The 12,709-nt window shown below is 39.4% G+C and overlaps 2 protein-coding genes across 2 annotated transcripts; one reads left to right on the forward strand and one right to left on the reverse strand.

Annotated features, from left to right (window-relative positions):
* Nucleotides 1-475: 475 nt before the first annotated feature.
* Nucleotides 476-3,333, forward strand: avpi1 (arginine vasopressin induced 1). Its single transcript, XM_086296540.1, has 3 exons — nucleotides 476-632; nucleotides 1,487-1,933; nucleotides 2,816-3,333. The coding sequence occupies exons 2-3, from the start codon at nucleotides 1,572-1,574 to the stop codon at nucleotides 3,015-3,017; spliced, it is 564 nt and encodes a 187-aa protein (XP_086152666.1). The 5' UTR covers nucleotides 476-632; nucleotides 1,487-1,571; the 3' UTR covers nucleotides 3,018-3,333.
* A 1,903-nt stretch (nucleotides 3,334-5,236) lies between these two features.
* On the reverse strand, nucleotides 5,237-12,171 carry pi4k2a (phosphatidylinositol 4-kinase type 2 alpha). Its single transcript, XM_086296539.1, has 9 exons — nucleotides 11,669-12,171; nucleotides 9,667-9,867; nucleotides 9,448-9,579; nucleotides 8,909-9,062; nucleotides 8,702-8,763; nucleotides 7,365-7,464; nucleotides 6,993-7,126; nucleotides 6,817-6,876; nucleotides 5,237-6,688 (listed from the first exon to the last, which is right to left on the reverse strand). The coding sequence occupies exons 1-9, from the start codon at nucleotides 12,005-12,007 to the stop codon at nucleotides 6,527-6,529; spliced, it is 1,344 nt and encodes a 447-aa protein (XP_086152665.1). The 5' UTR covers nucleotides 12,008-12,171; the 3' UTR covers nucleotides 5,237-6,526.
* Nucleotides 12,172-12,709: the final 538 nt, after the last annotated feature.

The raw sequence follows: 12,709 nt of genomic DNA on the forward strand, positions 1-12,709 counted from the left end.
GTGGGTTTTATTAACGACTTCACTTTATTAATCTCATTAATAACAGGAAGGTATAGATAGAAGTACCACTGAAATTTCGTTGACGGAAGAAATGGGAGAAATGCATAAAAGAGGCTTGAAATAAACTTATCAAATAAGACAGTTATGATGCCTCAGACCATTTTGATCTATTCAATATTCTTCAGGAGATCCTGAAGCTCATGCTCAAGCAATGCACTCATGTTCAGCTCTCATGCATAGATACCTGTAAGGTTAATTAGACGGCTATTTAGAATTTTAAGACAAAATAACCCCGCTTTTAATCTCGCCACATGGATTTGTGCGAGATTAAAAGCACAAATCCATGTGGTGGGGTTAATGTTTGCTCTGTTGGTTATTGTTTTTCTTTTTGAATGCTACAGGCGGACTCTTGCTGTGAGGTGAGCGCACAAACACTAACGTCACTAATGGATTAGCCTACTCTTTGATTATTCCTTTACGTTCCTCGTGACACCGCGTGCCACTGACGCGCGCCTGTGAAGTGGGTCGGCTGGGCATTAGCCGGTGTGAAGGTTACACTTTGGATGCCGGTTCATTAATCAGGTTGTCTGTCTACTGGCCTAGTGCATACAGTTGTCTCACTCAGACTGAAGGTAAGCACCCTTATTATTGCATTTGTAGTTTACAGTTATATTTGGGATACACTGTCAAGATGATAATGGAGAATTATTTGATGTAGATTTGGGGCTTTTGATGCTTTAGATATGACATGGAGACTGGCTGTCACAACAATGTGACGCATAGAACTATTAGGCTGTGAATAGCCTATGAAACTTCCAATTTCCTTATCAGTTCTCATCAGCCAAAACAAAAGCAAAAAAGCAAAAAGCTAGCCTAATCTTAAAAATACCAGTTTCTCCTGAAACAGCAAAAAGACCTGAAGTCACCCACTTCAAACATGAGGTGGTGTTTTGTTAATGTTTTTTTTTTAAAGATACACATGCATGTTTTTTGAAAGCCTACAGGGGGCTTGAACACATGTTGTCATGATTTAGCAAAAAATACAAAATTCTGTCGTTTTCGTCTTCTCAGATTTATTCTTTTTCAGGTTTTACTTAATACAATTAAACAATTAGAAAATCTGACTTTTTATGGCCCAGTTAAGTCACTGAAAAAATATATTGGTAAGAGAAATTTGCTTATTTGCAGTCCCACATAAGTGTTTTCACATGGATGTGTGCAAGTACATGAGTTTGTACAATGTGTAAGTTGTAATGTGCCCAACAAACTCCCTACATACTGTACTTAACCCAATACCCATGAGTAATGAGATAAGAGTTTGTCAGACAAGGATGGTGTTGGTAAATAGTTTTTTTGGCTCCAGTCATGGAAATTGTCTGCTGGATAAAAGCTTGTGGTCGTGATCTCTTTATCCTTATCCTTATCCTTAGTTTGACCAGGTTAGTCTCTCTCCTTTTAATTCTCTCTCTTTTACCTTATCTTCCAGACTCTCAGCAGTGCCCGTACATTGGGTTCACATCATCATCCTCGTGCCCTTATATAACAACCCAGAAATTCTCCAACCGTGTGACATGGCAGATTCCCTGGAATCCAGCTCCAGTGAGGAAAGTCTCCTTATGCAGTGGAACATTTCCAGTCGACGCAGCCGAAAATCTGGATGCTCTAACATTTTTACAGGCTTGAACATGCATCAGCTACACAGGCTGTTCAGAATGTCAGGGGAGAGAAATGCTGAGCATCGGGCGAAGCTGGTGTGGCAGGGGATAGATGACGATATGCCAGGAGCAAATGAAGAAAAGGATGAGAAAGAAGGGGAAGAAACAGGGCTGGCCGAGGCCTTGGTAGGACTGAGAGTCCGAGCAAGGAATAAAGCAGGAATCAGAGTCGAGGGACGGAAAGATCACAAGTGGAACAGAGCACTGGGATATCTCAGGTTTGTGTCTGTTTTGTCTTTTCCTACACAAAATAAGAAAAGACAGGATGTGTGAAGATAATGATTTTAGATTTTATTTGTAGAAAATTGTTTCCCCCTCGTATCAGTAATACTGTCACCAGTTAAACTTTGGGTTACACAAGCTCCTGCCTAAATGCAGCAAACAATTGTCATGTGTCTAACAAACTCATTTTAACCTCACATGACTGTGTGTTCCCCTGCATTCTGTCACACACACACACACACAGTCATACATCTGTTTCTACATTCCTCACTGAGATGAAATAAGAGTTCTTAGAGTAATAATAAAGTCTCACAGCGTGGTGAAGGTCGGCGACAGAGTGGTGCAGTATTAACAGAATTACTCAGTGTTACTTCTTTGACAACGCTGTGAGCTAAAGTTGTGAGACTCTGTTTGACTGTATAGTTCAGCTTGTTTTCTCATGCTAAATGTCTAATGTGACAATTTATTTTTGACACTTTTTTGTATGCCACAAATGACATATTCATTTCACTTGCTGAAAGGCTTTTTTTCTATTTCTGGAGAAATAAAGAGACATTGTAACTTTATTCTGTTCTACAACCATAAAGTAAAAGTAATTGTCAATAACATTTTTACTTGTTACGTTGTAATTTAACTTCTTTTCCATGTGGCAACCTACAAATTTTCTTTATGGCTGTTCTCTCATTGTAGCTCGTCTGTGGCTATATTTCTGCTTTAGAGTACCATACACATTAGTATCAAACCATCAGGCCAACTGCAAAGGAATTAGAATTTTAGAATATAAACAGCAAATGAAATGTTCAGATCCTCAAATTATAATGTGTCTTTGTGACAGTGTATTTAACTGCCTAACCAAGAGTTATTTATCTTTGTTCCAGGATTAAGGAGCCATTATCTGACTTTAGTGCTGATGATGAAGAAACCACTAAAGCTCCAAGTGCAGGAGAATTTCTGTTGCCAACTGAGGAAGACATCTCAGATAGTCAAAATCCCTTCAAACCTTCATCATGGAGGTTGGGGGTGACAAGGCTTGAGGACGCCAGAGACTCTGAACGTTACCTTCATCGCATCCTCTATTAAAAACTAGATTTTGGATGAAGATGCAACAAAACTGAAGGCTGATTTTGTTTAGAAGTACGCGCTTCTGCTATCATGCACTATACGTGTTAGACACTAGCACAACTTTATGAACTGTGGTAAATCTGCATGCAAATTAAAGGACAATCTATTATAGGAAATTCAAATGTGTGTCTACTCACAAAGAGAGTTGTTGGAAAGAGGCTAGAATGAACAGTTTTATTGTTGTTGTTGTGGTTTTTTAATGAGCTGTTCTGTACACTACAATTCTTATACACAGAGTGAAATATTTTTGAATAAACAGAGGGAAATACTTTTATATGGATATTTCAATGTGTCACAGAATATCAAAGCAATCATAAATTTAAAATAAATAGTTAGCGGTGAAATGTACATCCATCCATTCGCTTCCACGTATCCTTTTCAGGGTCGTGGGGGGCGCTGGGGCCTATCCCAGCTGTCATAGGGTGAGAGGTGGGGTACACCCTGGACAGGTCGCCAGTCTGTCACAGGGCCAACACACAGGGACAGACAACCATTCGCACTCACATTCACTCCTGCATTCACACCTATGGGCAATTTAGATTGATCAATTAACCTACCCCCACAAACTGCATGTCTGAAATGTACATATAAATAATAAAACAATTCACTCACATTCATTTCAAACCCTGGATTAGCTTTTCAGCAACAGAAAAAAAAGGTACCATATTGTAAAGTTGCCTATTTACAACACACTAGCATGAATTTACAGTTAGTTCTAGCCATCTGGTAAATTTAAATACAACATTCTCTATCTGGTTGCTAAATCTTAGTTGCTAAATTCCCCAATATATTTACCAGCTGGGTGCTAATTGTGTTTGTCGATGGGTGGTGGAGAGAGTGTACTGTGGGTTGATCAGTGCTCTTTTCTGCAAACAAGTGCGATGCTAACCCAGAGAATAAGGGGACAAAGGAGAATGAACCAAATCATTAAAACTGGCAGTGAAAACAATGAATAAATCAACAAGCTGAAGAAAGTTGGGTGGTTACTGTGGGTTTGTCACTACGTGTGACAAACCCACGATGCACACCAGGGTTGGAACCTGATTACAGAACTGCTTTAATTCTTCGTGAAATAGATTCAACAAGGTGCTGGAAATATTCCTCAGAGATTTTGGTCAGTATTGACATGATAGCATCACACAGTTGCTGTGGCTTTGCATGCACATTCATAATGTGAATTTTCCATTCTACTGCAATGCAGAGGTTGCTTGTTGGAGAACTGGTGACCGTGGAGGATATTAGAGTACAGTGAATTCATTGGCATGTTCAATAAACCTGTTTGAGATTATCTTAACTTCATTACATGGGATGTTGTCTTGCTGGAAGCAGCCAACAGAAGATGGGTACACTACTCAGGTAGGCTGATTCCCCAAAAGATCCCCCACTCCATTACACCACCAAGTTTGAGTCGCCAAATTCTGACCCCACTATCCAAATGTTGCATCAGAAAAAGCAACTCATCAAACCAGGCAATACTTTTCCAATCTTCTCCTGTCTCTCTCAGTTTCCTCTTCTTTGAAGCAGTGGCATGTGGTTCGGTCTTCTGCTGCTCTAGCCCATCGGCTTCAAGATTCAGCAGTCAGCAGTCTGGCCATTCTCCTCTGACCTCTGGCACCAGCAAGGCATTTTCGCCCAGAGAAATGCCGCTCACTGCCATGCTCTGTAAACCCAGATGATTGTGTGGAAAAAAAAAAATCTGGCACCAACAACCATGCTACGTTCAAAATTACTTAAAATAACCTTTATCCCCCATTCTGATGCTCAGTTTGGACTTCAGCAGGTCGTCTGTTCTATGTTTACATGCACGATGAGTTGCTTGCCTGCGATTGGATAATTAGTTATTTGCATTAAAAAACAGTTCAACAGTGAAGTGGTCCTGATTTTATATCAACTGTCAACAGAAAAGGATACTGAGCATAGCACTGAGTCTTAATTAAGAGTGGAACAATTTTAAAGACAAGGCCAAAATGCAAAATAGACTTCAAAAGTGCTGCCTGTGGTTCCCTCTCCATGCAACTCGATACGCATGAATAACTGTTGTCAGATTAAAGTGTGCTAGTCCGGTGTTAAAGGTTGTTCAGTTAAAAAATTCAGTGCAAATCCAACAGAATAATAAAGTTTATTATTTGTTCATGACTCAGTCATGATTAAAAAAAATTTTCTATCCATTAAAAAAAAAAGAAAGAAAAAAAGCCATAAACTGAAAGTATAGTTTTGAAAAACTAACAAACTTTAGTTCTGCTTGAACATGAGCAAATTATTCTTGCACTTCTTATTTTTTGATTGTACATGTACAATGACAATAAAGGGCTGTTCTATTCTTTTGTATTGTAATAAAATCAATTATAATCAACAGTCACAAACGCACAAATCGCCTGTATTAATGGAATATGTTTTAATTATAATCTGTCATTAAATATTACATACAAATTATACAGTGCATTACATTTCATGTCAGTTCAATACAGCAGAAAGTTACTTCTTTGTTTACTTAGGTCCACCTTGGAGACAGAAAATCAACTCAAACCAAGAGTCCAAAACAAAAGGAGCTGATGGACGAGCAACCACCACTCCCCTTTGTTTAGTTGCAGATGCAGTAATTTTGTTTTCTTCACCAAAGACTCAATTCCTCAGAGGGAGTAGACACATTAGACGAGCCACTCAAACTCACACTTACCTTAACTTAACAAACAGTTAAGTTCTTAAACCAAAAGTACCTCAGCTTTTCTACATCAACCAAGATGACTTGCAGATCCTGATCTTAGGAGGAACCATGTGAAACCAGTTCACATGGTCGATGTTCATTGTGTAAAGGCATGCACACCACTGAGTGCCTGTTTCCTGAATCTGTCATACTTGGTCACAATGAACACTTCTCTTATTTGTTAAAAAATAAAGTAAAATAAAATAACGATTTAGTGGCACAACTGCTTTCACCAACCCGGGGTTTTGAACTTTGTGGGAGGGAATATGCATGTGGATATTGAAGGATGAGAGATATGGAAAAAAGCAAACAAAACAAAACATGGACTTCAACACTTCCCATAAAAAAACAACAACATGAGAGGCTTCTGACGAGTGTGCGTGAACAAACATTGTGTGCACCCAGGATTCCAACAGAACAGTCACCTCACTGAAATCTTTCACAAGAAGGTACAAAATCTTCATCACATCATCAGTTTTTAAGCTGACCTCCACAAAAGGCACATAAGTAAAACAGGGAAGATACGTTATGAAATTCTTCCTCTTTTGGCCTCTTCTTAACATTCACCAACTCACACTCTGCTACTGAATTATCCATAAGGAAAGGATGGGAGATGTGAGGACTAATTCCATTTCAAGGAAAAAAAAAAAAAAAATTAAAACCTGTGCCCTCAGGTTCTGTAGTGTCCTTCATCCAAACACTAATGTTCTCAATTGCTTTTCTCGCTCCAGCTCCTTGTTGTTTCTCTTCTTCTGCTTCTTTTCTACCACCAGGTGAAGAAGGGTCTCCTGCTCTGGAAACTCTGCGTGTAAGACTCACTGTTTGCTCTCTGAGGAGCTCTGGCTGTTTCAACAATTACTGGAGGCATCTGGACCAACTGGAGGGGTGTTTTACCATCTTTCAGGGCTTGGCACAGGTTCAAGATCTTGGGATGCAAATTGAGAGGTTTGTCACATCTTAAACTCATACATATATTAAGAATCATTTCCCACTTTTTGTCCTCACCATTAGGTTTTGCTGTCTAGACAGACAATTTCAGAAACGACAACTCACCTGTCCCCTCATAACAGCTACTTGTCTGTGAAACTGTCCTCTGTCAAAACCAGGATCTTTCTGTGAGGCACATTAGATAACATGTATATACCATAGCCATCCTCTCCATCCTTGTTTTCACTTCAAACTTCTCTCACTTACATCAGTCTATGCCACAAAAATTAATGATGACTTGCCTTAAAGAGTTCATAGAGGTCCTCTTCTAGGTCTTTGATGAAATTTGGGTCACTGAGTTTAGGAAGCACTATCTCTCTGATTTCCTGAGAGAAAGGAACTTTGGCCTGGGGAAGCCACGCCCAGTAAAAGGGGTCTGTGATTGGACAAGGAAACATTCTAATTGAATATATTGCTTGTAAAGAGCTCAGCAATTATTTGTGAAATCAAAACGAAGAGAAAATTAATTAAAACCTAATGAAACAAGCAAAGATACAGTCAATGTATATGAAATGTACGTACTTATAAAAAGGAAAAATAAAAAGCTCTTTCTTTTTCTCAAGGGAAGAATAATGTTCTTAAGTTGAACAATGAGTGGTTTAAACGGTGCTTACAAGCTCTCCAGGAGTCAGGGTGTTTCAGGGGGAATGCTAGGCCGTTGTCTATGGCTGCCAACTTGATGATAGGATCCTTTACTACCACCCAGTCTGTGTCCTGGACAGATAAAAACATAAATATAACAAATACATATTTAACTACTGACCTTTTCGGGAGAAAGCATTTGGCCTTCACAATGCAGAATGAGCAAAAACAATAACAAAAAAAAAAATTAACAATATTAAAATTGCAATGTTTAGCATTTTTCACGTATCCATCCATCCATTTTCATCCACTTATCTAATTCACTGTTGAGACATGGGTTGTAACTCTTCCAGCTGTCACTGGGCACAAGGCAAAGTACAGCCCGAATGCATCGCCAGTCTATTGCAGGGCTAAAAGAGAGGGGCAACCACTGACTGTTGCATTAACACCTACGGCTGATTTAGGATAACCACTTAACCTGACATAAACATCTTTGGACCGTAGCCAGAGAACCCAAGAAGATTAAAGCAGGCACGGGGACAATAAACAGGCTGGTCCACAGCTGGTTAATGGTTTGGAACCCAGGACCTTATTACTGTGAGGCAACAGCATGCCACTCTCATTCTTCATATGTTAACGATTCATTTATTTATTGCAAATATATGAACAGATTCTCATTTAATTCTAACAGGGTTGATTCACTGAGGGACCTTCACTTGATTTTGTTGCTCAAAAGTGAGACGTCTTTTTTCTTGCTAATGTAAGCTAATGCTAGCTCATCTGCTAATACTGATACTGATTTTTGGTGATTTAAAAATCGGATAGATCGGTAATCTATATCAACATCGATAATTTTTATTTCCTTTCAGATACATGAAACATAGACAGATTTCCATAAAATCTGTTATGTTTAGTTATTTATGTGTCCTTACTAAGATAATGAAACTGCAGTTAAAAAATAATATTGTTTTTAGGTTAGCAGCAAGTCTGCCTGACTACAACAATGTTGTAGCATCCAACTGCAATAATCAAACAGCACTTTAAGAGACATCTGCCTTTCTCCATCTGCATGCTACAACATGAAACAATACTAAGACCACATCCTGTACTACTACATTCATGTTCTCAGCCTCACTGTAGTTTAGACTGAGCAGTAGGTTATTGTCTTTTATTTTATAAAAAGAATAAAAAGATGCTCAGATCAGCTGGTTGGTTGATGTTTGTGTGGGAAACATGTTTTGCCTACAGGAAAAATGTAAATCGCTACCTGTGCTTTTCCTGACAGTTATATTTTAATTAGCATTTCTGAAAATTAATATTACAACTCTAAATGTATTTGCACTTAAGCTTTCGTGTGTGTGTTTCTCACCCGGTTTCCAACAGTGTCCATGGGACAGTCGTACTTCAGCAACCAGTTGTCATTTCCCCGGTCTGGGATGCAAAAAATATTCAAATTCAGATAAACCCAATCCTAACCAAAGCAGCACTACACGCTCTGCAATGAGCACAATAAATGTTTTCAACAGTCATAAATGAGTTCACTCTGCTTCGTTTACTTACGGTTGTGAGTACGTACCTGTATTCCTGATAATATAATCGAGGACTACGAGCCGCTCAAACTGCAGCTGGAGCTGCCGGTTGGTGTTTTCGGGCAAAGGCTCTGCTTCAAACCTTCGCAGCCAGAAATCTGCATCCTTGTATCCCTCAACAAAGAGCTGAAAAGAACCGACCTGTTGAAGCAGAAAAAGTACTGCAAATTAGAGATTTTCTGATAGATTTCGAAATCATTTTCCCAAGAAAGTTAAAAAGCCTACAACTCTTCATCTGAAATGACCTAAAATGGTATTTTATCCCTGGGAGTTTTTTTTAATATTTATGTGGGTTGATGACCAAACATAGATATTGTGTCCACTACAGCTAAAACGGCATTTGATTTTATAAGCTAATCAATAATGATGAACATGATTATTTCATGAGAAACAAGCTTAAATCTCTTGATGAGAGAAACTGAACATTTCATAGAAATGTAAGAATACATTTAAGAATATTTGTAGAATAATAAACAAATTAATAACTGAATAAAATGACTTGCATAAAACCAATGTACCAGATTACCTTGGGTGGCAGTCCAATCCTGTGAAAGCGCTGGCCCACTTTAGGCACCTTCTCCAAAGCTAGCCTTTTTCCTCGAGACTTGACCCTGTCTATGGCACTATAGTTGAATGTTTCACTTGCCAAATACACCACCTAAAAGTAGAAATTCTGATTAAAAAGAGGGAAATTTTTTCTTTACTGACCTTTGTAATGTGAAGACACTGCCCTGAGAGTTTATACCTTGGTCCTGGGAACAATATTGAGCTCCAGTTTCTGATCAACCAGACTGGCCCCAGCTTCTGAGAGGTAGCCCTGGTTCAGGACCAAACAGTCACGGCCAAAACAGCACGGACAACACAGTTTCTGGAGCCACTTGGTCCACTTGGGATTCAGCTGCCCATAGGGCTCTTCATTTTTAGGTTTGAACACACCAATTATCTTCTGCAAAGGGAGACAGAATGGAAGAAAAATAAAATAAATTGCAGATAAAGTGGCCCATGCAGAGAAGATAGAGTAAGAAGGGCAGGTTTACATATATGTATGAGACAAACAGTAAAATTCAAAGACAATGTGTTTCTTTTTTGTTTTGTTTTTTAAATCTGACACCAACACAGAATAGAGAATAACAGAAAGCAGAATTATCCTGTAGTTTAAATAATAAAAGCCATTAACAACATGAACTGAAATTGTATACTGAAACCATATTATGGCTGAAATGAAACTAGAACCTTTAAACTTATTTTAAAAGCTACACAGGATGACAGTTTCACAGGATAGGCAAAAGGCAGATTTTTGGTATGGTGGTTATAATTCTTTATAGAAGTCACATGTTACATTACATGGTGCGTATAGTGTATCTCATGCGGCAATTACAACATAAACCTTGGTCACTGAAGAGTTATATCCTCACAGGGAGCAAGCACATGACTACTAATCACGGTAGTGACTAAGGAAACTGGAGAGGTGGAGAATGGGAGGTGAATGGGAGCAGCAGGTCACTGGATAAAAACCTCACACATTCAGCCTTAACAAGCAGCACAATAAAGCTGGTGTGATTAGACGGAAAATGCATTTGTGTGGATCCATCTCAGATGCCTTGAGGCACACTTCTCTTTTCTTAAACAACTTAACACACTGGGAGAAACTGGGAGGAAGGTGTCAGTGAGCTGCTCAAGCTGGCTCCAATCATGAAACTTTAGAGTATCATCTGAAAAAAAAAAAGAAGCCTAAAAATCATGTATGTTATTTGAATATGTGTTGCTGTCACCGGGACAGCTGGTCAGATACAGAGTCGCTAACAGATTACTTACACTAGCTGGGATGTAGATAATGAACATGTGTCAACACACTTACAGTAACAATGGTGATGAAAGCATTTTAGAAGAAAGCAAGTAATTTGTTATAGGAGTTTTGCAATTGGTATATAACATTCATAATTTTGGTTGAAGACAGATATATTTGTTGGAAGCGGCCTGCAGTGTGTGTCTTATTTAGGGTGCGCTGATGTGCAATGCATAAGCTAAAAAACAGCATCAGTGTGGCCAGTAAAATAAAAAGAATACCCCAGGTCCATTTGGGTTGTGTCTGTGTGTGTTTTTTAATTAACCTATTTTTCACTGATTTGGTGCATAAAGAGTCCTGGCATTACTGGACCTAGTGTTGGAACCACTGACATCTGTGATTATGAGTAATTAAGTCAGAACTAAGTCTACACTGGCACGGACAGTGGTGCACTGGTTACCAATTCAAAGTTCCAACTTCAGCTGGGGTTGCATGTTCGCATGTTGTCACTGTGCCTGGGTTTCCTGTGGACACCTCACCCTTCTGTCACAGCACATTAGGTGATTACAAATTGGTAGTGGAGGTGAAATAGAGGTAAAGTACTTAGAGAAAATAAATATCTGAGAAGAAAACCTGAGCTGAGAAGGAAGGAAAAAACCCTAAAGCCCCTCTTATGGAATCTCGGGCTATGTTTTATTTAAACTTTCTCTGTTGCATTGTATTATTCATATACCAACCTCCAATTCTCTTCAGTATCTGGCTATTCGATTGGATGATAATTAGTTTATCTAGACTTACAGTGTATCTGCAAAGTCATCACGAGGCCTTTCCTGGGACCAAGTAACACTTCTCAAAACACCCTTAAGTGTTTTCAGACAACACCAACAACCTCTCGGGTTTCACAAATCCCTCAAATGACCGGTCAGTTAAGAGGCAGATTTAAGTTAGCAAGTCTTCTTACCCCCTGTGAATCTTTGACAAAATAGCTCCCACTGGAACCCTGATAGATCCTCTCGGGGTAGATCCCCTCCTCTATAGCTCGTTCGGCCTTTCGGATGATCTCCCTGAACTCGGGATCTTCTGGGAATTCATTCCTGTGCGCCTCCCGTGGCGTGTTTCCACGGTCTCGATCCAGAAGCGGCTGTCTCTCTCGATTGCGCCCCGGACTGCCGGCCGTGATGCGCACCACGGAGCCCGGCGTGCTTCCAAACGCGCCCCGGGGGCTGGTGGGCTCCGTGGGGCAGTAGGTGAAATCACCCGAGTCCCGGAGCGGAGAGACAAGCGGACTCGTCTCGTCCATGACTTGGGAGGTAGACGAGAAGTTCCTTTAACTCCTAATAATGGATGCAGAGAGGAAATAGAAGACCGAAAAGAAAGTGGAATCGATGTTTTGTTAGCTAGCACTGACGCTTGCTAACAAGGAACAAGAAAAAAAAAAATCAGATGACCGTCAGCTTCCGGGAAGAGGCGGGACCCGTGAAGTGTTTTGATCTGTAACCAATCAGCGTGCAAATAGCCACTTCAGCAAGCTAATCTGTTGCAGTGATTGGACAGAATAGTTCCGCCCACGGAAAGCACGTGAGAGAAAAGTTAACCCAATCAATTAACCCCACAAAAAAGCCTTTGATAAACACGTCCTGTGTTTTTATCACGGGGCCTTTTTAGGATGTTATCAGACTGGGTTATAACAGTTTTACTTGTAGATGTCGGTAAATTCTGCCAGGCTGATAAAAAAGGACTTATATTTAGATTCAAGTACTGCATGAAAGCGCTTTCAATTTAATTAGGAGAATTAGATAAATCAGTGTCATAATATAATTATGGAAACTGAAGTTGAGTCATGGAAAGTTGGAATTGGACGTGTCATTTCTAATGATTTCTGGTGATATTTTTAAATGTAAAAAAAAAAAAACATTTAACAATCAGGCAATGGGTCACAGTTCAAGATACTGAAACATAACAAAACTAGACTCTATTGAATTTTTAAAACTATTTTAAAACA

The sequence above is a fragment of the Aulonocara sp. 'chitande type north' Nkhata Bay genome, linkage group LG6 (assembly GCF_057382095.1).
Source record: "Aulonocara sp. 'chitande type north' Nkhata Bay isolate Kocher_YH1m ecotype deep benthic linkage group LG6, A_spYH_male_GT1.1, whole genome shotgun sequence".
Classification (NCBI taxonomy): Eukaryota; Metazoa; Chordata; class Actinopteri; order Cichliformes; family Cichlidae; genus Aulonocara; species Aulonocara sp. 'chitande type north' Nkhata Bay.